The 26787-nt window shown below is 49.0% G+C and overlaps 10 protein-coding genes and 1 non-coding gene across 11 annotated transcripts; 3 read left to right on the forward strand and 8 right to left on the reverse strand.

Annotated features, from left to right (window-relative positions):
• Window positions 1-256: 256 nt before the first annotated feature.
• Window positions 257-1000, reverse strand: BU24DRAFT_414642 (uncharacterized protein; the record flags this gene model as incomplete). The annotated part of the gene is made up of 1 exon (XM_033526236.1): window positions 257-1000. The coding sequence occupies one exon, from the start codon at window positions 998-1000 to the stop codon at window positions 257-259; it is 744 nt and encodes a 247-aa protein (XP_033378557.1).
• Window positions 1001-1663: 663 nt separating this feature from the next.
• On the reverse strand, window positions 1664-2675 carry BU24DRAFT_473400 (uncharacterized protein; the record flags this gene model as incomplete). Its single annotated transcript, XM_033532783.1, has 1 exon — window positions 1664-2675. The coding sequence occupies exon 1, from the start codon at window positions 2534-2536 to the stop codon at window positions 1664-1666; it is 873 nt and encodes a 290-aa protein (XP_033378558.1). The 5' UTR covers window positions 2537-2675.
• Window positions 2676-2734: 59 nt separating this feature from the next.
• On the reverse strand, window positions 2735-4642 carry BU24DRAFT_428229 (uncharacterized protein). The gene has a single exon (XM_033529424.1). It carries the CDS (start codon window positions 4588-4590, stop codon window positions 2770-2772), a length of 1821 nt encoding a protein of 606 aa, XP_033378559.1. The 5' UTR covers window positions 4591-4642; the 3' UTR covers window positions 2735-2769.
• Window positions 4643-5291: 649 nt separating this feature from the next.
• BU24DRAFT_t84 lies at window positions 5292-5401 on the forward strand. The gene has a single exon. It is a non-coding gene; the product is annotated as a tRNA-Leu (tRNA).
• Window positions 5402-5831: 430 nt separating this feature from the next.
• On the reverse strand, window positions 5832-8386 carry BU24DRAFT_428230 (uncharacterized protein). The gene is made up of 4 exons (XM_033529425.1): window positions 7948-8386; window positions 7744-7879; window positions 7472-7543; window positions 5832-7388 (listed from the first exon to the last, which is right to left on the reverse strand). Exons 1-4 carry the CDS (start codon window positions 7958-7960, stop codon window positions 6308-6310), a joined length of 1302 nt encoding a protein of 433 aa, XP_033378560.1. The 5' UTR covers window positions 7961-8386; the 3' UTR covers window positions 5832-6307.
• A 309-nt stretch (window positions 8387-8695) lies between these two features.
• BU24DRAFT_73246 (uncharacterized protein) lies at window positions 8696-9067 on the reverse strand. Its single transcript, XM_033534577.1, has one exon. It carries the CDS (start codon window positions 8942-8944, stop codon window positions 8741-8743), a length of 204 nt encoding a protein of 67 aa, XP_033378561.1. The 5' UTR covers window positions 8945-9067; the 3' UTR covers window positions 8696-8740.
• Window positions 9068-10316: 1249 nt separating this feature from the next.
• Window positions 10317-14472, forward strand: BU24DRAFT_428233 (calcium-translocating P-type ATPase). The gene is made up of 2 exons (XM_033529426.1): window positions 10317-13290; window positions 13341-14472. Exons 1-2 carry the CDS (start codon window positions 10493-10495, stop codon window positions 14203-14205), a joined length of 3663 nt encoding a protein of 1220 aa, XP_033378562.1. The 5' UTR covers window positions 10317-10492; the 3' UTR covers window positions 14206-14472.
• Window positions 14473-16657: 2185 nt separating this feature from the next.
• Window positions 16658-17091, reverse strand: BU24DRAFT_73302 (uncharacterized protein). The gene has a single exon (XM_033534578.1). It carries the CDS (start codon window positions 17025-17027, stop codon window positions 16722-16724), a length of 306 nt encoding a protein of 101 aa, XP_033378563.1. The 5' UTR covers window positions 17028-17091; the 3' UTR covers window positions 16658-16721.
• A 391-nt stretch (window positions 17092-17482) lies between these two features.
• Window positions 17483-19814, reverse strand: BU24DRAFT_455339 (carbohydrate-binding module family 38 protein; the record flags this gene model as incomplete). The annotated part of the gene is made up of 2 exons (XM_033531366.1): window positions 17483-19362; window positions 19416-19814. The coding sequence occupies 2 exons, from the start codon at window positions 19812-19814 to the stop codon at window positions 17656-17658; spliced, it is 2106 nt and encodes a 701-aa protein (XP_033378564.1). The 3' UTR covers window positions 17483-17655.
• A 1731-nt stretch (window positions 19815-21545) lies between these two features.
• BU24DRAFT_428235 (uncharacterized protein) lies at window positions 21546-22921 on the reverse strand. The gene is made up of 3 exons (XM_033529427.1): window positions 22582-22921; window positions 22234-22523; window positions 21546-22176 (listed from the first exon to the last, which is right to left on the reverse strand). The coding sequence occupies exons 1-3, from the start codon at window positions 22738-22740 to the stop codon at window positions 21657-21659; spliced, it is 969 nt and encodes a 322-aa protein (XP_033378565.1). The 5' UTR covers window positions 22741-22921; the 3' UTR covers window positions 21546-21656.
• Window positions 22922-25005: 2084 nt separating this feature from the next.
• Window positions 25006-26529, forward strand: BU24DRAFT_357331 (glycoside hydrolase family 32 protein; the record flags this gene model as incomplete). Its single annotated transcript, XM_033523947.1, has 1 exon — window positions 25006-26529. One exon carries the CDS (start codon window positions 25006-25008, stop codon window positions 26527-26529), a length of 1524 nt encoding a protein of 507 aa, XP_033378566.1.
• Window positions 26530-26787: the final 258 nt, after the last annotated feature.

Raw genomic sequence — 26787 nt, forward strand, 5'->3', positions numbered from 1 at the left:
TCTGTGATCCAATATCTAGTGCTTGGCCAACCTTGTGTTGTAGTCAAACGATGATAGAGTGCGAGGCAGAGCTTTTATCAAGTACATGCACTGGTCCAACAATGTTGGAGGAAACATGATGATTCCTAGCACAAAATCCCATCAAACTTGCCTGACTCTGTCGCATCTGAATACTGAAACCAAATCACCTATGCTTGTTCCAATGATAGCTGCGTGCTCTTGTGGTTCCTGCCACAGAGCGTAGCCAGAACATCCATCAATAGAAGACAGGCGCGTCTTCCATGGAGATATCCGGGTCGCTGTCCGTTTCGCACTCTCCATCTACATCACCTGCAGAAGAGCTCTGATATCCATCTTCGAATTTCTGCTTGATGGCGTTGTTCATCGCCTGTGCTGCCCGGCCCATGGCATGCTCCTTTGGAAGCTGTTCGGCAAGCAAGGTCTGAGCTTCACCCCAGCGCTCGCAGTACAGCGATCGGGCGATTCGAAAGACTTGGTCGTCGGGACGAGTGCCCTCCTTCTTCATCGCGGTGAGGACGTTGTCGATGCGCATGACGTGGCGAATGAGATCTTGGACGCGAAGTGAAAGAGGGAGGATGTGGTTCGGATTGGCGAGAGTCTCGTAGATAGGATCGTTCTTTGTGAGACGAATCTTGCGTAGTCCAATAGAGTATCCAGCGGCTAGTAGCCCGTCGATCTGTTCCTCGAACATCAAGTCCTCGTCGATGGCGGTGACAAGAATTTGGAGCCTCTTGATGAGTGTATCCGTCATGATCTCGCGGCACTCCATGTCGTCGTACTTAGTGGGCTCGCGGGCGGGCGTAGTGATCATGAATTTTGGATAGCGGACGACTCCGTTGGCCAGCTTCACTGGGCTTTTGAGAAACTCATCGTCCACCGGAGAAAAGTGTCCAGTGCCACCCCAGGCGGCAAAGTACGAATCAGGTGCGCAATCGGAGATATTGATGGAGGGTTTGTTGGATGAACGCTTGGAAACCATCTTGAAGTAGCAGGAATGGAGCGTGTGTGTGTGTTGATGTGTGTGTGTACTGAACGAGTTGTGAATTGTGCAAGAGAAAAGGTGTGTAGATATGAAGTAGACATCGAAGATCAAGCCGGGAGAAACGGGGGTATATATAGTCAAATTGAATGTGAATATGACCCGAAACGAGGCGATTCACTGAAGTGAAACTGTTCGCTTGCATTTCGGTGGTGAAAGTGAAAATCTTTGTACTTTCACTTCACCGCAGGAAATGAGACCGTAGAGTTTTGATGGAAGATCTTTTCCTATTGCAAATCCTTCTTTCACAGATGTGTGTCGTGGAAAACATGCAACACAGTCACTGTACTGTTGACTGGCCTAAACTCTCCCATAGTCCACTCAACGCGTTCTTTCTCCACACTAACTTACTACACACAATCATGTCGAATTTCAAAAAGGAAACTTGTTTGATCTATGTATCTCCTAAGTTGCAATGCATCACCATAGTCTGATATATCTCCATGATCAAAGCAGTCAAAGGTCCTTAAAAGCGAAGGACCTCAAATACGTGATTGATTGAAGCAGGCGGTTTAAACTAGAACTCTATCAAGAATCGAAGCCATCTCTGATACGAAATGACTGGTCCGTCGCGCCCGAGAGCTCGTGAGCTCGTACCCGTGATCAAAAGCCGAACAAATCCAAGACCAGCTCGGATGCAATCCCTTCCGCGTTCTCGCTGGACTCCAGCGAGCTGACCATCACCTCCATGATCAAACCATCGCATAGTGCCATCAAGGCACCATCTTCTGCACGGAGCTCCTCGGCCGTGCCGTTGAACGTGAAAGCGACGTCCATGTTCGCTAGGATTTGGTGCCTCTTCTTGATGATTTTGTGCACCAGAACTTGTGCTTGGAAAGAGATGAGAGGCTCTCCAGAATGCTGTTGGATGATTTTGATGACTGGGAGCGAAAGTTGAACGAGGCCTTCATTGTTTGTGGGAACGTCCCGGGTGGCCACCTCTTGTTCAACCTCTTGGAGGGCCACGTGGGCAATGATTGTGAGTTCAGAGGCCACTTTGTGGCGGACCTCTTCTTCGTTGCTTTCGATCGACCAAACGGGGCCCCTCGATGGTGGAGTGATTGAGGGAGAGGACCTTTCGTCCTCTGAAGGTCGGGTTGGAGGTGTTTCGATGGATTCAATGATCTCATCTTCGCCGATATCCCCGTACTCTGGGGTGTTCGAAGGCAGTCTGGTGGTGGTAGCGGCCAGCGCGTTGATGGATCTGGAGCCAGCCATGATCTTTGGTGTATGTTGATATGGAAGAAAAGAAGAAAGCTTTGTAGGCGAAAAAATGGCCGGGAGGATGATTTGATATGTGTGTGTGTAAGTCCAGTTCGAGTGCCGTTGGTTGCGTGTGAGTAAGGTTGTTTCGTCCAGCGTAAGGAAAGTCTGGTAGATATCGAGACAGGAAGGCTGCTTTATAGAACTGCGCAGTCTGAGGACGAATCGATGCTGTATTGTTGTGGGAGACTGAATAGTAGTGATGGTGAACATGTGGGGCCATTGTGACTGTTTCGCCTCTATTGTGTGAAGAGACAATACCTTCACCGCCAACAATAAGAAACTGGTTTCATGTTTCAAGACGCCTACAATGGTTGTCCATCAATAAGGAATTATCTTGCGTTTAGAAGACAATAGTGTCACTTTATGTAGTAGAGCAAGAACATTTGCAAGAACATTTTCAATTTTACTGCGAACACTTGACTTCCAGGTAATTTTGCGAAATGTCAATACCAAAGAACATCGAACTGAGGCAATCCAGCCAAAATCTTTGGCCACGGCTCCAAACCCTCCCCCGGAGGAGCCTCGTCACGTATTCTCCATATCTCTTCGGCTGCCCGGAGTAGCATGTCGAATGTCGCAAACGCCAGCGATTTCCGGTATTCGAAAGCTTCTCGCGCCCTGGCCCGTAGCTCAGGTCTCTGCGCCTCAAACGCCACCACGGCATACACCCACGTCCGCGAATTTGCCCCCTTCTGGATGGAATTTAGATGTTCGATGTGATCCATGCACTTTGCGACAAGATCCTGTATCTCATCTTCAGGTCCTCGTCGACCAGAAGTACACTTGAAGTATATGAGACAAGCGAAATGGAAGAGGTAGCTGTGGTGATGTATGATTGCGCCATTCGTTGTCTTCAAATCCGCATTTTCGTCGAGTGGGGGGACAGAGAGTGTGAATTCTATCTCGAGACGATCCAACTCCTCCGCATCGATGCTTACACCCTGCAGTAGTCTCGTATTATAAGAGGAAATCATCTCCAGTGACCGGTTTGAAATGGCTTGGTTCTTCATAATGTCTTGGTCCATTTTCACCGCTCCAATTGGGCTTGGGTACTCTATGTAGCCAAGATATTGGGATTGGATCAAAGGAATGAATCCAGCGTAGCATTGATACGTTAGCTCAGCCGATATTGATGACTTCCACGTCTCCGAAGGAGTATTTGCCAGAAGGTTACGTGCAACTTTAACGAGATCCCTCCATGCTCCCGGGGTTCCGCTTATGAAATGCGTAAGTAGCCAGATGCATAGTGTCCCAAGGCTTGCCATGCGGTTGTCCATATCGTCCAAATGAATGCTTCTAGACAAATGATGAAAACTAATGCGAGTATGCTCGAGTGCCAGGTTGCTCATTTCGGTGGAATCAGTTCTGATGTTCGCTTGGTGGGTAGCGGAGGCGGCGCACACAGCATGGAAAAGAGCGACGGCGCTACTAGGCTTGTCGCCTTTCATGCGACTACCTTCGAGCGCCATGGGTGAAACCACCGAAAGGAATGGGTTCGTAGAATTTCGGACCGGCATCAGCTTGTCACAAAGGTGCGTGACCCAATAGTGAATGAGACCCCGCTGTTGGGCTGATGTAGATGTGGTATTTAGATTCAGTGACGGCCAGCTCATATTAAAAGATAAAGAAGATTCATAGAGAAGATCATGCTTATCAAAGGGCCCAAAATGGTGAGGATATAGGCTGTCTAGTGGCCCGTCCGGCCAATCTTGAGAAGCATAGTCCTCCGTAAAGTTATTCTGCGTTGAAGGAGGTTGTGAAGAATTGGATAATAAAACCGAAGCATCTTTATAAGTAATACTTTGCGGTCGATTCGACAAGCCAGATATTGCATCCTGAAATGATGTTGTATCGTACGAGCTGGAGCTTAATATATCATCACTTTCGCCGTTCACCACCCGGAATTGTTGGCCTGGTAGGTTTTCGGCCGGCGAGCCAGTTCCATTGTGCACAGTAGAAAGAACATCATCCGTCAGGTTGTCGTTGCGCCGAGTCTGGTCGACCCGTTTATGCGGTTGCCGACGCCGCCGAGATGTTGATGCTTTCTCAGACGACTCAACCCAAGTCAAACGAACACCATAGCCAGCGCAATCGAATTTTCCGTTGATACATCTTCGGCATTCTGGACGCTGTTCATCACACTTCACATGGCGACTCCGGCATGTCCAACATCCCGTAAATGTCTTTTGCCGTTTGCTACGCGTTTTGGAGATCACCAGGTTGGGAGATGCGCCTGCGAGAGTACGAGGGGCTTGAAGCGCCATTAGAACTAATTGGATTCTTTGGATAGAAATGTCATCGGAAAATAATCTTCAATTGATGGAATAGTCTTGGACTCGTTCGACAGAAGTAGCAACCCCAAGCCCGACGTCAGATGTCAGCATTTGACCTTGGCACGCTATACTGGTTCGCAAGACGAGAGACAACCTCTGCAACCCAGGCATCTTGAGCTTCTGGCAGCCTACATGCATGTAACGCCCATTAGATAATATATAGCGAGTCTTCGTATACGTCAGCAATATCTGTAGTTAAAATCGATCAGGTAGAAACTTTCATAGTGTTACAGTGGATGTCTTTCAGCCCCATTATTCTCCATCGTCTTCAATCAACAACAAAAGACAGAAATATTTACCTGCCACCCATGCAACTCTCTTTGTTTAGATTGCAATGATGTTACTATTTGCTTGCCCCCAATTATTTCACGAAAAATAATATTTGTATTTAAGGGTTCATCCCGAGAGAGCATATCTCTGTTTTGTAAGTGTGTCTTGCCGGCTACTGGTTGCGGTAACTGTGGGGCGGAAGCTATGCAGGACCTTATTTTAGCGAGGATTTTCTTCCCACAACACCCTTGATTTTGACTCTTCACTAAGATCGCGAAAAACATCTTTTCTCCACATTCAAGTTTGCTATTTTGAAGCGCAATATAATTTGACTAAATCAACGTCATTCTATAAATCAAACAGGTCAGATGGCCGAGCGGTTATGGCGCCAGGTTAAGGTTTCCTTAGCGTAGTGATACGATGTATCTTCCTGGTCACGAAAGTGGCGTGGGTTCGAGTCCCACTCTGATCAACATTCTTTTTGCCCTTTTTTTGCACTGCCAATTCATTCAATTGATGATTGAGTTGGCTATTATTTTTATTTGCCAAATTTACGGGATTGTGCGGATGTCACTAGCGGGTGCTGGCGCAATGAGCCTAGGCTTGGTATGTTGTTGAAGGTTTTATTTTTTTGCTGTAGCTAGGTATTGTTTATTTATCTAGTCAAATTCAAGATCTACACCAACACGCTCTTATAATTCTGTTCTGCCAATGCCAAGTTTGTATATGATACTGCTCCACCGTCTGAGACAGAGATCGGTGCGTAGATGCGACGGTTTATGCGTCATACAGACAGTCAGCGACGTCTCAGTAGCCCAAATATGCTCTCAACACAGGATCGACAGAGAAGAACACCTCGGACAACAATAGTTTAAAATGATCACGTAGTCAGACAAAAATTGGAGGTATCCAAGTTGTTTTATATTGCAAGTACTTGGTATATATGTCGTGAGGTGGTCGTTGATATAGACGTCGCTATCGATGTCTATGATGATGCTGGTGGCAGAATTTCGTTCCGCGTGCTGTCATGCAGGCATGCTTCGGATGCGCAGTTATATACAGTGTAATCCAAAAGCCAATGTGGATATCTAACGAGGGTGAAGGGGTGAAAAAAATGGGAGGCAGAATGTACAGACGGGGGCAAAAGACAGAAAGGATGGTGGAAGGTACGCAATGATGCGTCTGACGGGTGTTACGTCGATGTTCCTGCGCGCGCAGGGGTTTGTTTGCGGAGAACGCACTGGATGATCGCTCGCTCGAATCGTGGTTTCTTTCGATACTGCTACCGGTGGGAAAGGGAGAAGTGTCACCTTGCTCGTTTCCCAGATGCGATTCTCAGATTGATAGTGGAATAGTAGTAACATTCACGCTTTGAATGTTACCAAGAAAAGGAAGACTGGAGGGGTTTCGGGTCCGCGTTTGATGTGCTTTTGATGGATGCAAAGATGGATAACAATTGGGCAGCTTCGACGCCACCTTGCTCTTGCCAAAAGAGGGAAGAAGAAGCTTGCTGCATGGCAAGTTCGTAGCATCGATCTAGTAGGGCATTGGTCCGTTCCAAGGAGTCTCTGATGCGATGCTTCATGCCAATTGCCATTGAAAGAAAGACGTGGAAGCGGGCCATGGGAACGGAGACAAGGGTCTCCACGGAAGAGGTCCGATTTGACGGATCGGGATATACCGTGTCGCAAAGCTTGGCGAACAAAGCAGGAGTCATGGTGTACAGCTTTTGATCCTTCATGGAGTCGAGTAGAGATACAAACTCTGCGGTCAATGTCTCGGCTTCAAAACGGCTCGGGAATGGAATCGCGGAGATGGCTCGGCTTCTGTCACTGAAGACGGAGGTTGCCCGTGACTGGTGAGGTGGCGTGCTCTCGCCGTGTGATGCGAAGATGCCGGCTCTCGGTAGGGCTGGCGGAGGACCAATAGGCTGTAGATCGAGATCGCTTTCAACGTCTGGGTAGGGAGAGACGGCAGGGTCGTCACTATCTCGGGACGTGGATGAGATAGATGTGCGGCGGGAGGGATCGCCGCTTGTGGTGAGTTGTGGTTTCAGGCCGTGCTGGGCCATGAACTCCCATGACGGTGCCGTGTGTGGAATGGGGGGCGGAGAGAAAGTCTGAGACATCGCGGACGATGTGGTACCTGAATATAATGAAGGTACTGGTGAATCACACGGCGAGGCCACATTGGGGAAAGGCTCACATTCAGTCAAACTGATAGAAGGGAGGCTACCAGCTGAGAAACTGCCGCTAAGATCCATGTTCTGTCCTGGAGCGTATGGAGCCGGCATTTGTGTATTCACAGTCAATTGGGGCGGTGGACTCTGCCAATCGAAGGGAGCCGCAGAAATGATGGACTCGTCGATTGTCTCCATGCCGTGCATGGGTGCACTGACATGGGCAGCTAATTGTGATTCTAGCTGGTGTATTCGACTCTCTAGAGCCGCTTGATGTTCACCGTATGGACGTTAGCTAGATGATCAAGAGATCGTGGGCCATGGATCACGTGGTGGTGATTCATGTTTCTGGGGATCACTAACGATGCTACTACTTCTTTCGTTTTCTGTGACCGTACACATGGTAATGAGAAGCGATTACAAGTCGCACAGGGTCTAAGAGAGACGAGGGGCCAGTTAGTGGATGATTGCTTAAGTGGGAGCGATAGCCAAGGCCGCAAAAGGCGAATATAGGCCGGGGAGGGTATATAGAACATAGTCGTAATACCAATACAACAAGAACAACGCAATGGGACAAATAGCAATAGCAGTAGCAATAGTAACATCAACAGCGCAGAAAGAGGTTCGGCACTTACGTGTCGCCATCACAACGTATCTTCCGCCTACGACAGCGTTCGCATGCATTAGAGACAGACTTCCTCCGTGGGTTCCAGTCCTTTACAGCGGAGGGCGAGTAGCGATTGGGTCCATCACCCGTAGGCAATGATGTAGCTGGAAACCCAATGTCAGTGCACCGCGATCTTTGGTAACAATTAGAAGCTTGGCTTTTCTGAACCTACAGAATGGACACATGGAATCTGTGGTAAGAGGAAGGAGACTTTTGAGTTCTCGCAAAAAGAAATTGGATGGAGAAGAAGAGCGACGTAAGAAAGAGCGGAAACGTCTGGGATCCCGCGCCGGAATGAGGGAGATCCGAGCAGTACTTGTGCACTGAGAAGAGCTACTAAAATAAATGCGATGGAAGCGCCGTGAGGAAAGAAGATTGCGAAGCGCGAGGAGGCCTGCAGGTTGTGAGGAAAGCGGCGAGAGTGAGGTTTTGTGATTGTTTTACAGTCCGAGAGATGGGAGAGAAAAGCAGACTAGACTTGTGACGGGACTGGGGGAGGGCAAAATAGAGCTCTTGAAGGTAACAGGACAGGGGAATGATAACATACCAGTCTCCAAACGGGTGACGAACCGGGGAGGGGAAGTTCGAAAGGGACAAGATGAATATTAGAGATGATGGAGATAATACAATACAAGAAGGGGTGGCGGAGTGAAAGGGCGATGATGATTGACGGACAAGGATTAGTCAGGGCTCGGCTAGCCCCTGTCGGAGTTCCTAATCGGGGAATGCGCGAAACGCATCCTCTCACATCTTCTTCCCCCACTAAAACCTCACAACCTCACACACGCGTTGAAAAGCCTCATCAACGCCTGAACTTCGTCACCATCACCTTGCGACGTTTTACACCTCACCAAGGCTTCCTGCGACGTCTGTGATCAAGTCATGACCCCAGACAGCCTTTCGAACGCATGTGGATGCGACGTGTAATCCGTACGGGCGCTTCCAGAATTGGCCAGTCCCGCCTCTCACATCCCAATTCTACTCATGATTCGCAAAACGCCCACTCTTTCTTTTATTAGGCCGTTTGCCTCCTCCACCGGCTTTCGCATCGAATCGCGTCCCTCGCCGTCTCCAATTGCCCCTTCGGCAGTCGAAATCCTCCCAGAATTGCCCAATTCACCACCGTGTTCTTTCATTATCCTGTTCCCAGGCGTGACCACCAAGCTCATCCCGCCTTAAACGCGGACCGCACCTCCGCGCCTGCATGACATCCCCCCACTCGGCGTTCACACAGGCGGCAAGTCTTGACGATAAAGTGGAGTCCCCCTTCGTCTCTTCCTCCTAAAAAGACTCCACCTGACGATGTCTATCTCTACTCCACTGAGTCCACTCCGCGGTGCGATGCTCTTTGCTTCTCTCTGATAAGCATTCTCGTCGGCCTCGTCGACCTGGTATGTGTGATACAAGTACCACCAATGCTAATACAGTACCGATCGGGCGCGCTCCGCCACGGAGATCTCCCCTTCGCTGCATTGATTCTTCACCCTTCCAACATCACCGTCATTGTTATTCACCCCGTCACCGTTACTCCTCATGCTTGTATTCTTGATCCCCGATTCCTACGAAATACGCTTTGCTTGCCAAATTTGGTGGTCGTCATTATCCGTCTTAAGGGAGGAATCTGGTCTTTTGATACAAAATTTCTGCCTGCACTCCCCGAATTATCTTGATACGCATGTTTCTCCTGATCCGCTACTTCATTATGCCATTGACAATCTTCCATACATCTCGCAAGCGACATGATATGACTGCCGTGATGTATGCATCTCAGAATGGCGGTTTATTAAGTGTCGCAACCGATTGATCTCAATTTGCCATTGACAAACACGGATGTCGTCCTGCATGATAGCGTAAGTCCTGCTACTGTTCGTCTTCAAGAACGATAAATGGCATGACGGCCAGCTGAGATCGAGACGTCCAGCATCGTCGCCCAAAGGTCCTATTTTCATGCGATCAAACCTTGAGTTGGGTTGAGTTTGATATCACGAATTAACCAAATACTCAATCATCGTCGAGGTTTCGAAGACTATTGCAGCCAGTATTCACGATTTCACCCAGGAGCAATGATTGCCAGGTGCCTGAATGTTAACAGTAGTACTTCTATTCTGTTTTGCAGACTACCATAAGGGGGCTCTCGAACAAACGAGGCCTCAAGTTAACGAGCATTTTCTCCAAGCTTTTTGTCCAAGCCTTTTCGCTCTTAATCTTTCCTACTAGACCTCTTACGTGATTCAACCACGTTTCATACATCTGTGATTCGCCCTTTCAACTTACATTGTCACGGCTACTTCGCGGTGAAGGCGGCGCGACTCCGCACTGGATAAATACACGTCTCAGCGAGCACAGCCTCCTCAAGTCTTGGTTACAATAGTCTTGCTCTTCAATTGAACGCCTCGAACATTTCGGCGATTTTTCTCGCTTCTCGACGACACCACCTGACTTGGCCCAGAATGGCCAAGGAGTGGAAAGCGGACTTGGCCTCCGCACCCGCATCATACACATCCTGAGCTTCAACATGATCCTCATCTGGAGAATACATCTAAACATTACTGAGAGAGCTCATATATATCTCAAGATGTCTTTTGTCAAATGTTTCAATGTGCATCGAGTTGAGCTCGTCTTCTATCAAAACGCAAGCACTGTCAATTCCAATCAAGACTTGCATGACACCTTAAATCTAATTATTATTTGCAAAAACTCACCCCTGCCTGTTGATCATGGCAGCTTCATCATCAAACGATACCTCTGGCCGGGAAGATAGTAGCCCGCTTCCACCTCTCCCAGAAATCCAGATCGATATCCCCCGAACTCCTGCAAGATCGAATACCAACGACACCTTATCGACGTTAACCGAAGGCGCCTCGCCGTCTACTCTGGTCCCAGAACGGACATTGAGGTCTTCAAATGCACACTCTCGATCACCTAGCGCGCTCAGTAGCGCCTCGGGGAAGACCCCATTTGCCCGCAGTCGCGCACCGAGCGAAGCTACACTTGCGCCGCCAGGTACATCCGCAGCTGCATCAACACACAGTGCAGTGAGCAGCTACACGCTTGAGTCACAACGGCATGATGATGCTCTCAAAGCTGATCCTGGCACTGAGGAGGACTTTGTTGTTCCCAACAACAAGTTTGCCTTCTCACCAGGGCAACTAAACAAGATGCTGAATCCTAAATCACTTGCTGCCTTTATCGCCCTTGGAGGACTTCACGGCCTGGAGACTGGTCTACGCACAGACGTCGACGCAGGCCTAAGCATTGAAGAAACAGAACTGGCCGGTACTGTTTCTTTCGAGGAGGTCACCAATCAATACAAGAAGCTTCATAGAACTGGTGGCTCTGGCCTCCCTCGTCCCGTGGAGGTTCGTCATGTAGACGTTACGGATGCCGATCCCGCCACTGGTACGCACTCCAAAGAGGCGTTCTATGACCGAAAGCGGGTCTATAGCACAAACACCCTGCCAGCGAAGAAACCGGTCTCCTTCCTGAAGATCATGTGGCAAGCGTACTACAGAGAGAACGTCCTGATTCTGCTTAGTGCCGCTGCTGTTATCTCGCTTGCTCTTGGATTATACGAGACCTTCGGGGTTGACCATGGTCCTGGAGCACCCCCCTCAGTTGACTGGATTGAAGGATGTGCTATTTGTGTCTCGATTGTTGTTGTCGTGTTGGTTGGTGCCGTCAATGATTACAACAAGGAACGCGCCTTCGTCAAGCTCAATGCCAAAAAGGAAGCCCGCGATGTCAAAGTCGTACGTTCTGGAAAGTCTTTCACCATCTCCGTCTACGACATTCTCGTTGGTGACATTCTACACATCGAGCCTGGTGATCTTATCCCCGCAGATGGAATCTTCATCTCTGGCCACAATGTCAAGTGCGATGAATCCTCCGCGACAGGAGAGTCTGATCAAATGAAGAAGACCAATGGCGAACAAGTTCTTCGTTTACTCGAGCGAGGCCACAATGACCCCAAGGATCTTGACCCTTTCATCATTTCAGGCAGCAAGGTCCTTGAAGGCATAGGCACCTACATGATCACTTCCGTAGGAGTCAACTCAAGCTATGGCAAGATCCTTATGGCAATGCGGCAAGAGGTGGAGCCGACCCCTCTACAGGTCAAGCTGGACGGACTGGCAAAAGCTATTGCAAAACTCGCATCTGCTGCCTCGTTTATGCTACTCCTCATCTTGCTGTTCCGTCTCGCCGCCCAATGGAGCAATGGAAGCACCCTCAACTCCACCGAGAAGGCTTCACAATTCATGGACATTCTCATTGTCTCCGTTACGATTATTGTTGTTGCCGTTCCGGAGGGTCTTCCCCTAGCAATCACGCTATCACTTGCTTTCGCCACAGGCCAAATGGTGAAGATGAACAACCTGGTCCGAGTTCTCAAGTCTTGCGAAACTATGGGAAATGCAACTACAGTCTGCTCCGACAAGACCGGAACTTTGACACAAAACAAGATGACAGTCGTTACTGGTACATTTGGCGATGAGTCTTTCGACGATAAGAATCCTGGCGCAGCGGATAATCGGTCGACCGAATTTGCACAGCGACTCTCCAACGAGCGAACCCGGCTTATCATTGAATCTATTGCTATCAACTCTACCGCATTCGAAGGGGACGGGGGAGAATTTGGTTTCGTCGGTTCTAAGACTGAAACAGCCTTGTTAGGATTTGCCAAAACTGTACTAGGCATGGGCTCTTTATCCCAAGAACGTACATCCCAAACTGTGGTTCAAATGCTTCCTTTCGACTCCGGACGCAAATGTATGGGTGCAGTCATGAAGCTCCCCAACGGATCTTACCGACTTCTTATCAAGGGTGCCTCCGAGATTCTGCTTGCATACTCGTCTAAGATCCTTCTGGCGACTGGCGAAACCCACATGGACACTGCAAATACTGGCCGCATTGCCGATGTCATTGACTCGTACGCTAAACAATCGCTCCGAACTATTGGAATCATCTACAAAGATTTTGCTCAGTGGCCACCTCAGGGTGCCGAGAGTGCAGAGGATCCATCTGTGGCGGCGGACTTGGGTGCCCTTCTGGGTGGCATGACTTTCGTGGGTGTTGTTGGTATCCAGGATCCCATTCGACCAGGCGTACCAGAGGCTGTAGCGAAATGCTCACACGCGGGTGTAATTGTTCGCATGGTCACTGGAGACAATAGCATCACGGCTAAAGCGATCGCTACTGACTGTGGCATCTACACCGACGGAATCGTTATGGAAGGACCCGAATTCAGGAAGCTTAGTGAACCGGACATGGATGCAATTCTACCCCGTCTTCAAGTTCTTGCTCGTTCATCACCGGAGGACAAGCGAATTTTAGTTACCCGGCTTCGCAAGCTCGGTGGTATTGTTGCTGTTACTGGCGATGGTACCAACGATGGTCCAGCTCTCAAGGCAGCCGACATTGGCTTTTCTATGGGCATTGCCGGTACTGAAGTAGCCAAGGAGGCATCTAGCATCATTCTCATGGACGACAACTTCGCATCGATCTTGACTGCTCTCATGTAAGTGTTTCTCGTAATGTATCAAGAAAAGCTTATGCTAACCATGTTAGGTGGGGTCGCTCCGTCAATGATGCAGTACAGAAGTTCCTACAGTTCCAGATCACTGTCAACATTACAGCCATGGTTGTCGCCTTTATCACTGCTATTCAGGATCCCGAAATGCGCTCTGTTCTTACCGCCGTGCAGCTCCTCTGGATCAATCTTTTCATGGATTCCCTCGCTGCCCTGTCGCTCTCCACCGATTTCCCTACGAACGAAATCCTGGATCGACCTCCCACACCTCGTAGTGCGTCTATCATCTCCATCACCATGTGGAAGATGATCATCGGCCAAGCCATCTACCAAGTCGTCGCCACCTTTGTCCTCCATTTCGCCGGTCCCCAATTCCTACCTTACCCCGAGAAAGAAATGCGTTCCATGATCTTTAACATGTTTGTCTGGCTACAAATTTTCAACCAGTACAACAACCGCCGCTTGGATAACAAACTCAACATATTCGTCAACATCCACAAGAATTACTACTTTATCGGTCTCAACATTATCATGGTCGGCTGCCAAACCGCCATCGCCTACGTCGGCGGCGCGGCCTTCAGCATCGTCCGCATCAACGGCAACCAATGGGCCATCAGCGTAGTCATAGCTATCATGTGCATCCCCTGGGGCTGCGCCGTTCGATGTTTCCCTGATCGTTGGTTCGAAGTTATCGCCAAAACCCTCGGTCGCCCCTTCGTGATGATCTACCGACCCGCCTCGAGGCTCAACGACCGAATCATCAGTAAGATCATGCCGAAGAAGAAGGGCGGGGATATCGCCGTTACCACCGACGCTGCTTCGAGCGACTCGGGAAGTTTCATTGGGAACGGAAAGACGCCCATGCCCCGTGTCAGCGGTGACGTCGAGAAGGGTGGTTTGTAGAATCTCCACCGCCATATCACCTCAGTGTTTATTTTTCTTTTCCGTTACTTCTTCGTTCGGGCCGGCGCAATAGTACATATGGGTATTTCGGAGTTTCGTTCTTCTTCCTTTGGTTTGGAAGTCTATCTTAAAAAGACGTAGATAGAGCTCGCGCAATGCGCTTGAGCCTGGATTTGTACCTTTGCGAAAAGGATCTTGATTCATGGGGCATACAGACTGTCCCTTCACCCTCATTATACCCCGGAACTGGACGGCAGGAAAAAATACGAGATAAGAGCTCGCGCGATGCGCTGGGAGCTGTAAAATAAAAATAAAAATCTAATTTTGGTTGTTAATCTGTTTGCTATTTGATCGATATTTCTTTTGCATACCACCAATGGATTTGTGCAGTGCGGAGCTACGATTCGTCTTCATTTAATGAGGGCACTGAAGGCATCTTGAAGATATCTAAATAGTTCAAAAAGACTTCGCGCATTCCGTCACTTCTGTCGTCTTGAGATGTAGACTTACTTTCCAGTTGATCTAGACTGGCTTACTGGAAAGTCAAATGGTGGATGTGTCTCGTTTTAACAAGCATAGTACAGCAATCGCCATATCGTGCGTTTATTTACTCACTTTCGCTATACTCATTTTCCACGTCGAGCATTCAAATATGGGATCGTCGGTTGGCCAGTAACATGCATGTTCCCACAACGCTTGTCGTTGGGCATCTTCATAGAAATCAGTGCCATACCACAAGTCATCTTGGCTCTCCATGCGGACTTGGAGATTACGCGCGCGAACTTGATGCTCTGGTTACCACCGATAAACTCCATTTACTCGTCCAGACTGCATCAATGGGATAATCTTTCCCAGCCTGCGCGCCCATAGAACGTTTGACATATGGTGAAAAACGTAAGAACACACTTGATTACAGCGTAGGTTTCTGATATACTGGCTGGTAGTGAGGTTGTAAATCATTAATCCAAGACGTTCTGAGAACAGTGACCGAACTAGCACGACAGCATGTTGTCAAGGCGATAACAAAAGACACCATGACAAGACGCAAACCTTCATTAACACCATCTGGTATACTGAGTCGGCATGTTGCAAGGAGGTCACATTGATGCTTCAATTTCCCAACCTTCGCTTGGATTTTTGCCATGCATGACCTCAAACTTGAAAAGCAGATGCCAATCTACTTTGTCTCAACCACAGACTTTGCGCCAGCAGAAAGTTCCACATTATCGCCTAAATATTGGATCTGCCTTCCTGCTTCCGCAGAAATTGGCCTCTGTCTCTTCTGTCAAGACAATACTGATCCCAACTTCAGCGCAGCCTCGGTGCCGTGAACATATACTAAAGATCTATCGCCACCCAATCGAAACTTACATTATCGAGAGGAGACGGGGGATGAAGACGGTAGCCATGAATCTGCTCGTTTCTCATTTGCTACTACAAGCCCGTGGATCAGTCCGAAGGCGTGGCTTCAATCCAGATTTGAGAAATCGCGAATCGCGGGGTGGGAAAAAATCACCGTGGAGTCACTGGCGAGGAGAATCTAAGTCCTATGACCATGCCTACGCCTTCAAGAGTCGCCAAATAATACGGCAGTGATTGCACGCCTTTACCTACAATTATAGTAGAAGCAATCAATGACAAGCAATGGTACCACTTCTTTCAGGTTACCTTAATCTGCTAAAACGATAAGAAATCACCATGAGCTCTGTCGAAGAGAAGACCATCAAAGGCATCAGAAGAGCAATGCCAATCTCTGGCTAGAGAGTGTTTTGCTAGCAATACCGCGGCCAGTGAAGCTCTCCACAGCTCATGCCACTGCACCGGACATGTTCTTTGGTTCTTGAGCAAAACTTTCCATAGAATCTTTACGATGAACCGAATTGCGGGTATCCAAATGGTCAAGATATGAACCACTTTCAATGTTCTGATTTCTCGTCATCGTTATGGTCGCACTCGAGGTGCGCTCCCCTCCTTCGATGGGCTGGATACTCGATGATTTCACTGTTGTCAGCTGCTAATATTAGCAGAATAAGTATTCGCAGGTCATAGATTTTTGCTTGTATAAAATGTTTGCGGATGGTTTCAATCAACATTTCTTCACGCCGGAAAAAGAGACAGTCCGTCGCATGCATGCCAAGGGAACAAGAGAACGAGTCTCATTGGCCGGAAAAGCTACATACTGTTCCTGGACTAGTGCCATCCATCCCCGTGGAGCTCCTCTTTCTCCATGTTTTCCGATTACTATTCAGCCTTCACACATGGTCCGTGCAACCCCAAGCCATCCCTCCAATTGGAGAGATATCTGTCGATCACATCACAAGCAAACTCAAAATTCCTCCCGAGATTTCTTGCGCAGCCGACCCTCCGACGTCGAGATGCATAGCCTAAAGGTTCTTTGGGGTAAGCGCTAGAATCCGAATAGAAGTCGACCTCGTAAATTGAGTTCTCTGCATGAATCTCGATTCATGGCTGCGAACTTTGTGGCGGTGAGCGCATCGAATCATATGCCGCGGCCTTCATGGATTCATTGAAGGAAGCATCGTGCAATAGAGCCTCTGATGCACTGTCAAGGATGGGGCTTGAAGAATAAGAGAAGGCTTAACATTGGCAGAAAGATCACCAGACTGCGTATCACGTGAGGTCCAAGTACGTTCAGTCACCACGATGCCAATGAACATGCGAGTACCATTCAGAAGTAGTAGCAAGATGTATGCGATCCAGTCTGTCGTTCGTTGCGTGGCCAATGCCAAATTCTGGCATGGTTGCCCCAAGCAAGCAAAACCCACAATTGTGGTTTCCTTTCGATCAGGTGAGTCCACCATCCCGGTTCACCAACTGCATTTCCCCATAACCTCGTTCCTAGCAGCTGTCGAGTACTGTCTAACTTTCTTTGACTTAGGCAGGATGAGCCGCTGTCGATAGCCTGTACAGGATGCAGCTAGGATGGATCATTCCGAGCCTTGCACTTACCCCGTAGTTGAAGAGTCTTGAACGCACCTATTGTAGTTCGCAATTCGCATCCTGATTCCTGACATTGGCGGGAGCTAGGCTGGCCGCATCTTCTGCCAGCCGTGGTTCTGAAATGAATGAGAAGGGCTTTGGGGCTCTATCGAAGCCAGCTCTATGGTGATTACGGCTTCGACCGGCCCGTTTGGAGTGTTGCACTGGTGACTCATGAAATGCAATTAACAGATTCACGAGAATGTTCGTCGTATCTAGCAAGAACTCACCATGGAGTAGAAAGAAACATAGGCGAAGTGGTTTTCGGCATGAACATGAATTTCATAATCAGACTATCTACAACGTTCTAGTTCTAAGCTCTGCTGCTCCGCAAATATTTACATTCAATTGAAGGACCCATCTTTCCAACCACATATGTACAAGTTCGACCCGTTCCAATCGCGGTGCAGCCTCGAGGTTTTCCAGTTTACTCATCAAGGCAACACTCCCTTAGTTCCACGCGGAACCAATCTGACTCGCGCTGATCTTGACGTTCCTGGTGTTACCATCCGTCGAGAAGATGCGAGCGCGAACCGCATCGTCGCTCGGGAAGATCTGAGCAGTCAGAGAGGTCTCTCCCTTCCCTCCAAAGACCTCAACGGAGGACCAGTCGACAAGAATGCGTATCGTGACCGTACCGTCATTGCCTGGGGACAACGGTGCGTAGAATACAGCAGGGAATGTGCTGTCGAATCCAACTTCACCAGAGGCCGACCGATCCACGAACAGCTGCTTGGTCGTAAAGTCGTAACCGACACGCGTCTGTTGCTTCGAGTCAGCGGAAGCCCGGAGAACAAGACCGAACTGTGGCGATTTCCCACTAGCAGGAGAACGGTCGGAGAAAGTCAAGGTGATGTCCATTGCCTTTCCAGAGAGATCCAATTCCTGGTCGCCCTGCTGCACAGAGTTCCAAGATCGAGAGTACTTGCGCGACTTCTCGAGGGACTTCAAGTTGTCGATGGGCTCTTGCACCAGTGTGGTCTTTCTGTTGATAGTCTTCAGAGAGAGCGTTCGTGGAACGGACATGGCGCTTCTCCAGGGGCTGGTAGGGATGGCCTGACCATACTGCCAGTTGTTCATCCACGCGATGTCGATTCGATCTTCGGAGGGAAGTCCGTTGAAGGATAGAGCCGCGTAGAAGTCTGGGCCGTAGTCCATCCAGTTTGCCTTTTGCGTTTCGGCGAGCGTGTTCGAGAAGGAAATCTCGTCGACGTTGACGTGGCCCCAGCCGCCGGTAAGGGAATCGACAATCTCGATGACGGCGTTCAGACCCTGAAAGGCGCTGACGTCCCAGCCGGTCCAGGAGAGCTTTTCGTTGTTTGTGCCGGTGGCGGTGCGTACGACCTTGCCGTCAACCTTTAGGTTAACGCATGTCTTACCCGGGTTGTAACCTCCGCCGATGAGGAAGTTGATGTACTTTTGCGTAACTTTGAAAGACGGGGATGTGAGAACTCCGGTAGTGGCATCTCCGTTCAAGAATGTGTTGACGAAACGTTCACCAGAAAATCCGGTCACTGTCTGCTGTCCATTGATAGGTCCATTGGCTGGCCCTGCCCCGACGAAGTCTCCAGTAGCATTCCAGCCGAGGTCAGTGAAGGTTCCAGCCTTTTCGAAATCCTGGAAAATGACGCTGTCCTTGGGCGTAGTTGGAGCTGGGTAAACGTTGTTGGCATCTGCGGTGAACTTCTTTCCGTCGAAGCTTCCCACCACGTACTGTGTTCCGGAGCCAATCGTACCAGGGGGTCCGCCAGGATTAAGCCCAATCTGGGCGACCCACTTCACGTTCCTCTTGTTTCCGTCAACAGCAAGCGGGAAGAAGCTGGGGCATTCCCACACGCCGTCCACAGCATTCACCGGGCCGAACTCGCTCTCATGCTTCCATGTTTTGAGATCTGACGAAGTGTAGACAAGCAGCTTGTGGAGCTTGGCCAAGGAGATAACTGCAACCCACTTGTTGGTCGCATCATGCCAGAATACGGAGGGGTCACGGAACTCTTTGACCTGGTCCGCGTATTGACTAGGTGGGTCAAGGATGACTGGATTCGCGGCATCGTACGTCGTCCATGTCATGCCTTCATCGAGACTGTAGGCAATCGACTGGGCCTGCTGGTCCTTTTGTACGGATTTTCCACTTGGTAGATTCTGAGCCATTGGGTACTGTAGAAAGAGAATCGTCAGTGTCGCCAGCGAAGCGAATGTTGTGTACTTACATAAGACGTGTACATGGCAACCAAGGGCGCCTTCTTACGGCTGCCGAAACCACTCGTGTTCTTTTCATCTGCAACTACCGTGCCAGAGAAGAACATCTCGGTGATGTTGTTCGGAAAGCCACGTGCCTGGAGCGCGACCGGCTGATGCTTCCAGTGCGTCATATCGCGACTGGTCGCATGGCCCCAGGACATGGCTCCCCAGGTGTTGCCGCCTGGGTTGTACTGATAGAACATGTGGTAGACACCATTGTAGTATATCAAGCCATTTGGATCGTTCATCCAATTGTCCTTGGGGGTGAAGTGGTACTGGGGACGGTATTTCTCAGTGTAAGATTGAGCGAAAGCAGTATGAATTGCGCAGAGTCCGAAGACCAAAGTACGGCAAAGTGAGGGAGCCATCCCGTGATAGAAGTGACAATAGTGCTGGCACAAAGACCTGCACTTAGATCTAGACTTGAGGAGAGTGAACTGAAGGAAGCCTTGATGAGGTTTCGATGAAGGTGACGATATTGCCTACTTTATATGTGATCTTGCTCACTTCATTCACAAGGATAGGATGATCCCCCAGTGGGGATGTCCCCACCCCACGATCGAAGAAGACTTGAAGGTGGAGAAGAAGAAGAAGAAGAAGAAGAAGAAGAAGAAGCCATGAATGTTAGTAAGATACATGCCTGTATGGTTCTGACTGAGGTTTGAGGGAACAGTGATGATATCTGACAGGGGATAGCTAAGCGAATCGCGGAGCTTTCACCCAAAGGGCCTACGTTCAAGTCCACCACTCAGTATCCAAATATCCACATCTTAGCTTTTGAATTTCCTCATCTGCATCGCCTAGGGTTCGGTGGGACGACCGGTAGGATGCTCGGTACGATCCCTGGTCTATCTTGTTCTTTTCTTCGTCTTGAAGACAACTCTCGCGATGCACCCGTATACTTCATGTTAGAGATTCAATGAGCAACATTAGCAGAATACACAACACCAACATAGCAATTGATTCTACAGACAACCCACTAAAACAGCTTCAAGACATCTATCATGATTCCTACATTATGGGTATGGCATTTTCATTCTGCCAGGGGGCATTGTAAAAGTGATTGCTTCCAACGGGAGGCTCTTCGAGTAGCGATCTGCCGCCCGTACTAGCCAAGGAAGCGGCAACTTACTAAGAGCCTATGCTAGAGCAGAGATGCGTCATTTTCATTCCGTCCCTGTCAGTTCGAATATCAGAGCTGATATTGTATGGGGCATGATCCATGTTGATGTGGAGGCTCTGGGGAACAACTTTGTTCAATGTGGCTTGCCCTGACCTGAGATGTGAGGCAAGGTACGGGGAAATGCTCGGTGAAAAACAACCAACTAGTCTTGGAGGCGGGGTTATGCGGGGTATGGGGCAGTGATTTGAACAAATAAGGCGTTCTCTTTGAACGGGCTAGAAATGTGATCCATCGCACAGACAGAACTACATGGGAAACTATCACATTTAGTCGGTCATGAGGCTGCTGGATTACTATTCAGGGGTTGTTTCTCGTAGTTGTTGGTCTTGTCTGTGCGTGCAGCATTTGACCTTCTGGCGTTGTTCTAGCGTTCTTCCAGGAAAATATGCTTAAGTCACTTGTACCCTTGCAGTATCTCAATTCGCCAAGCTGGTTCGTTCAGTAGAAATCCCATTATTGCAGCTAACTAACGAATCCTTGCAGTACGAAGCGCCTGCATCCAAGCTGTAGCTAGTCCTCGGCGATACTACGGTGTGTCTTCTGTCGTGGGATATCCGCGGAAGACGATAGGAACTTCAATGTGAGTCGTATGACATAATGTAAACAGCTTCTGCCGACGCCTCACCATGAGCCCGTCTACCCTATGATATCTATCTTTGGTTGGACCAAAGGCCTACTCCCATGCTCTATGGATGTATCGTCAGGTTGGCTTATTGCCGTTACTTTCTTCGAATGCCTACTGTGCATGCAAGATGGTGGAGCCTACGCTTCGGCAATAGTGCCTCCTTCCACGCAATTTACTTGGCTGGCGCCAGGATTTCAGGGCATTGGGGCCTTATTGTGGGCCTGAAAATCTCGTAGAGCCTCACGAACTATCGTGACAGTCTTATCACCCATCCGAGGACTGCTCGAAACGGCCGAATCAGATCCCAGAAAACCCGAGATTCCTCGGAGACCTGGTGTCAACCAGGTGATCAGGTCGATTAGCACGCTCAATGCAAAAGACCATGTTATGCGTCACGCTATATTACTTTCGATGTATTTCTTTATGGCTCATTACAACTGGAGATGGTGTGCAAAGACCGCCTACGTCCGACAATGCAATGTGATCATGCCCGCCGACTGCCTCAATGCGCACAACTGAAGGTCCATCCTGGCACCGCCCCGTTTTCCCGTAGAAGCTGTGTCCTGGTCGACTCTCATTGAAGCCGCATGAAGTCGCTTCCTCTAAAACACTGAAAGGAAGGATGTGACTAATCCTACGTTGCTGCAGCTTGTCCAACGCAGTCTTGAAGTCGTCGAGAATGATGCTGTCAGTGAAGCACTTGAACACAAATGCGAACTTCCAGAATGGATTGACGACACCAATTGGAATCACAGGGGTAACCGATAGAAGGTCGACGATGATGAAGACAACACTCAGGCACATGCAGCCAAGTAGAATGCCAAAGCGAGGCGATGCCTGGACGATCTCCATGAAGCCCAGCTCATACTGGAATTTGATGTTCCAGAAGAGATTACCAATGGTGAATATCCACCATGGATCGCTAGTGTGCAGCGTTAGCAGACTGAAACAGTTGCGATTCTGAGGTCGGGCGAATTACCGGAATGCAGCTTCATATGGTCGCGTGGCAATAAATAGGCGACTGTTGATCCCGTTGAAGTAAGCAAAATTCGCATATATCTCCAGCACCCAGTACGGCTGGGCGAGCAGGATACTGCTGAGATAGATGAAATTGCCTCGGCGTCCTAGAAACGGCTTGTTCTTCATCCATGCGATGAAATTGTGCAGTGTCCACGACGCGATGAGCGGCACCACGGTCGAAGAGAGAAACCAACCCCATGCCGGAGGCTCAAAAAACATAAAGAAACCATTTGGCACAGCCAGTACTAGCTGCGGATTCGCGATTAGCGATTTGCCATGCAGGTGCTTCGTTTATAGTGTCACGAACCTCAATCAAAATGAGCCTGTGAAGAAGAACTTTCCTTCTCATGTTCGCAAGTGTGATACCACACATGATTACCAAAGCACCTATCATGAAGCCTTGGGACCATGCTTCAAGCACCACCTTTTCGGTGTCGGTCGGCTTGAGCTCGCCTGCGATGGCCATTGCGTTGGCTCGAGGGTATTGTGCAGCAGGAAAAGAGGACGACCATGAAATAATGGGGTCTCATGGGCTCTTAATGCTCCAGAGGCGGGGTTGTGGGGGACTACAGAATTTTAGCACTGGAGAAAAGTCCAGGCTCGCCTGATGGTATAACCTGACTTTGGAGTGAAAGCATGGGGCGTGTTGCCGCTGAAGGAGGGTGGCAAGGCGAGGCGAGACGGCCGGTAGCGTCGCCAACACGGCGCAACTAAGTTAGCCACCTACGCTTGCACTACCGCTCCCTGTCGTCCACCTACATATATCAACGAGGTTTCTATAGGTAGAGTTTAAATACGAACTATGCACTAGAAGTCCTCGATTTCTTCTCCTTAAATATAATGTTCGAGCTGTCTTAAAATTAAATGAATATTTTCTTCATATTTTTCATGATACTTGCAATAGAAAACTTGAGAAACAAGGCATGGATAACTACTTCTAGGCCAAGGATCGCAAGACCAGCTGCACTATTGGGCATGTAGGTGGCTTGCACATACCTCGCAGTATTTGCCATGGGGAAACCTATGTTGGTAGGTACGAGCAGCATTTTCAGCCCCTTGGGCTTGATACCGCCATCGAAATTCGCGCATTGACGATGACCGATTGTTGCAAGATGTTACACACGACTAGGGCTAGCTGTATGCTGCATACATCATCACACCAAACAAGACAGTGAGAGGGTGCGGGGTATACAGGAAGGCTGCATAGAAAGATTCTAGTGTCATTCCAGAAGGACACTAATCTATCTCTACTTCTGGTGTCCTCCAACGTGCAGGTGATGATCTCCCTATCCGGGTATATGCTTATGCTAGTCCACTCTGTTTTGACGGCCACGCTACCCTCGTAACTTGGAACCTCAGAATCCATGCCATATCCACTATCCTGACAGACTCAGAGATGTTTCTGTAAAACACGGGAAAGATGCTTAATGCAGCTATGCGGTACACAGCCAATCGAGGTAATTGGCCTTCGACAAACAGGGGCCAAGGAAGTATGAGTAAACACTGCTTGTCGGCCTCCAAACAGAAGTTATAGGGCCATCATAGGTACGTATTATTCCAACAGCGCTATTGTCCAAGCAATCAATCCATCAGAATGCCGTGCACGACCTGTATGCTCACTACCTTTAGATCAATCCTTTTTTACAAATGGCCTAACTGAGTTCAAATCGCTATTACACAAAGCATATACGATGCTTTTGATGCAGATCGACAATTTCAATTTCCTGCCCATGTGTGAAACATGAAAGCATGGCTGACATCTGCAAACATTCCGGGGATTCCTCCGTGATGCTCCTGCAGGTGAATTTCCCACCTGGTGAGGGTTGTCATACATCACCACCCGATGATCAGGTTTCTTTCATTGAAGCCTGGAAGAGACAATATAATAGAGATGAGGTGGCGTTTCGGTCGTATGAATTAGCCAGGGGCAAGGAAGTCTTATAGCCAAGGCGTTACGACGGTGACCAAGAGTGGCGAGTAGCAAAAGTTGCAGAGAATCAATGCTGTAATGATGTTTGTATGCAAATGCAGGCAGATAGGAAAGAAATGACTACTATCAGGACGCTTACATATTACTTTGGCTCATGGAGCTCATTGGGTCATTATTCAATTATCCTACTGAGTTGTGGTTCAGAATTTTGCTGCCTTAATGTCATAGAGAGTCGTACGGACTACGCTCGATGAACCATGCTCAATCAAATGGGTTGGTAGCGTGATCTGATAAATGCATGTACAGTAAATACATCGCTATATTCAGTAATGGCTCGTTGCAGGAGCAGGGTTTCCGAATGCGGGGAGCATACTCCGAGATTCCCCACGGGGTGTCCAGGACTTGCATGCTTCGTCGTATTCCTCGATAGACGCATGGCCATTGTACCCAGATTTCGGTCAAGTGTAGATCCTGTGCACAAGGCAACCCAACTTACAGATTCACGGGGCCATCAAGGAAGGAGATGGGTGGGTAATGAAGACGACGTTCTCAAATTTCTTGGTAATACAGGTTGGGCGTCAACTTCACACGAAAGACTTGCTGTGCTCTCATCACCCGGAAGCAAGATATAAAAGCCTTCATCCGTCTTCTTTCAAATCTTGAAGTGCGAACAACTCTTCTCTTACCAAAGGATCTACTTTCTATCCCTTCGCTGTTTGATCTATTTTGAACCATCTTGATTTACCTTTAAACATCAAAATGCATTCCAGTCGCACTGTAGGACCCTTCAAGCATCAAATAATGCTTGCTGGACTTATCTGGACTGGAACTTTGAGTTTCCTCGCCAGTGCCGACGATTTTCGTCCTACGTTTCATTTCGTTCCGCAGCAGAACTGGATGAACGAGCCCAATGGCTTGATAAAGATTGGATCAACCTGGCATCTCTTCTTCCAGCATAATCCCACCGCCCCTGTCTGGGGTAATTTGGTCTGGGGTCATGCAACCAGTACCAATCTGGTCAATTGGGAGCATAAACCAGTCGCACTCGGAAACGAGAATGGCATTCAATCATTCACTGGAACTTCCTATTACGATGTGGCAAACATATCTGGTCTCGGCACGCAAGACAACCCACCATATCTTGCATACTACACGGGCTACTTTCCCAACAGTGGTGTCCAGGATCAGCGTCTCGCGTTCAGTGTTGACCAGGGGGCCACTTGGACCAAGTTCGCCGGCAACCCGATCATATCTCAGACGCAAGAGGCACCGCACGATATCACAGGTGGCCTGGAGACGCGGGACCCGAAAGTGTTCTTCCATGATGCAACCAAAAAGTGGATCATGATACTTGCGCACGGGGGGCAAAACAAGATGACATTCTGGACATCTTCTGATGCGAAGTCTTGGACTTGGCAGAACGATTTCACCTTGGGTGATGTCCCGGGACTTCCAAGTGATGTCAAAGGCTGGGAAGTTCCTGACTTTTTCCCACTCGCTGTCGAGGGATCTACGGATAAGAAATGGGTTATGCTCAACACTCCTGCACAAGGATCACCCGCCGGTGGCAATGGTGTCTTTGGAATCACTGGATCGTTCGATGGCACTGTCTTCAAAGCGGATCCGGTTGATCCAGCTACAATGTGGCTTGACTACGGGCGGGACTTCGACGGTGCTTTGAGTTGGGAAAACGTACCCGCAGCTGATGGCCGCAGAATAATCTCCTCGGTGATGAATAGCTACGGTGACAAGCCACCGACGAAAACGTGGAAGGGCATGCTTTCATTCCCACGCACATTGAAGCTCAAGAAGATTGGTGAGAAACTGCGGTTTCTTCAGCTACCAGTCGAGGAGCTAGGTGCGGCCAGCACTTCGGTCACACGTCTTACGAACCAGACCCTCACGTCTCAGCAAACTTTGCTATCAGATGTTCACGGACGGGCATTGGATATCCGCATTTCTTTCATTCCAAGTGCGGGCTCCAAGCTATCTCTTTCGGTCAGAAGAGGCGGGTCTGAAGAGACTGTGATCAGCTACGCTCAGTCCGGTGGTATTTTGTCGGTCGACCGTCGCGCGAGCGGTGATATCTCCTGGGACCCAGCTGCAGGTGGTATTCATTCTGTTGCTTTATCACCTAATGCAAGCGGTGTAGTGCATCTACGGGCTCTGGTGGATGAGTGTTCTGTGGAGGTGTACGGCGGAGAGGGTGAAGTCGTGATTTCCGATCTTATATTCCCTGCAACTGCTTCCGATGGCCTCTCTTTGACTATTTCCGGAGGAGATGCGGATTTGCACGAAGTGCAAGTTCTTAAGGTTTCATTGTAGTTGACAATTGGTACTATGATAGGAACCGTGCCAAATATAGTGTCGACCTCTAGCAACACCATTGTCAATAAATCGAGTGCGTACTGGCTTTCACGCTACGAATCATTTTGGACCAGATAATTTGTCTCTCATTGTATATAGGCAAGCCGGGCACCATCGTGGAAATGAGAAGTGAGCAGCATGGAATCTTGTGATGATCTCATCCGGTGCATCCATACCTCGTGAGACTCACTTTCACCAAACACAACCTAAGATCGG

Source organism: Aaosphaeria arxii (assembly GCF_010015735.1).
Source record: "Aaosphaeria arxii CBS 175.79 unplaced genomic scaffold BU24scaffold_12, whole genome shotgun sequence".
Classification (NCBI taxonomy): domain Eukaryota; kingdom Fungi; phylum Ascomycota; class Dothideomycetes; order Pleosporales; genus Aaosphaeria; species Aaosphaeria arxii.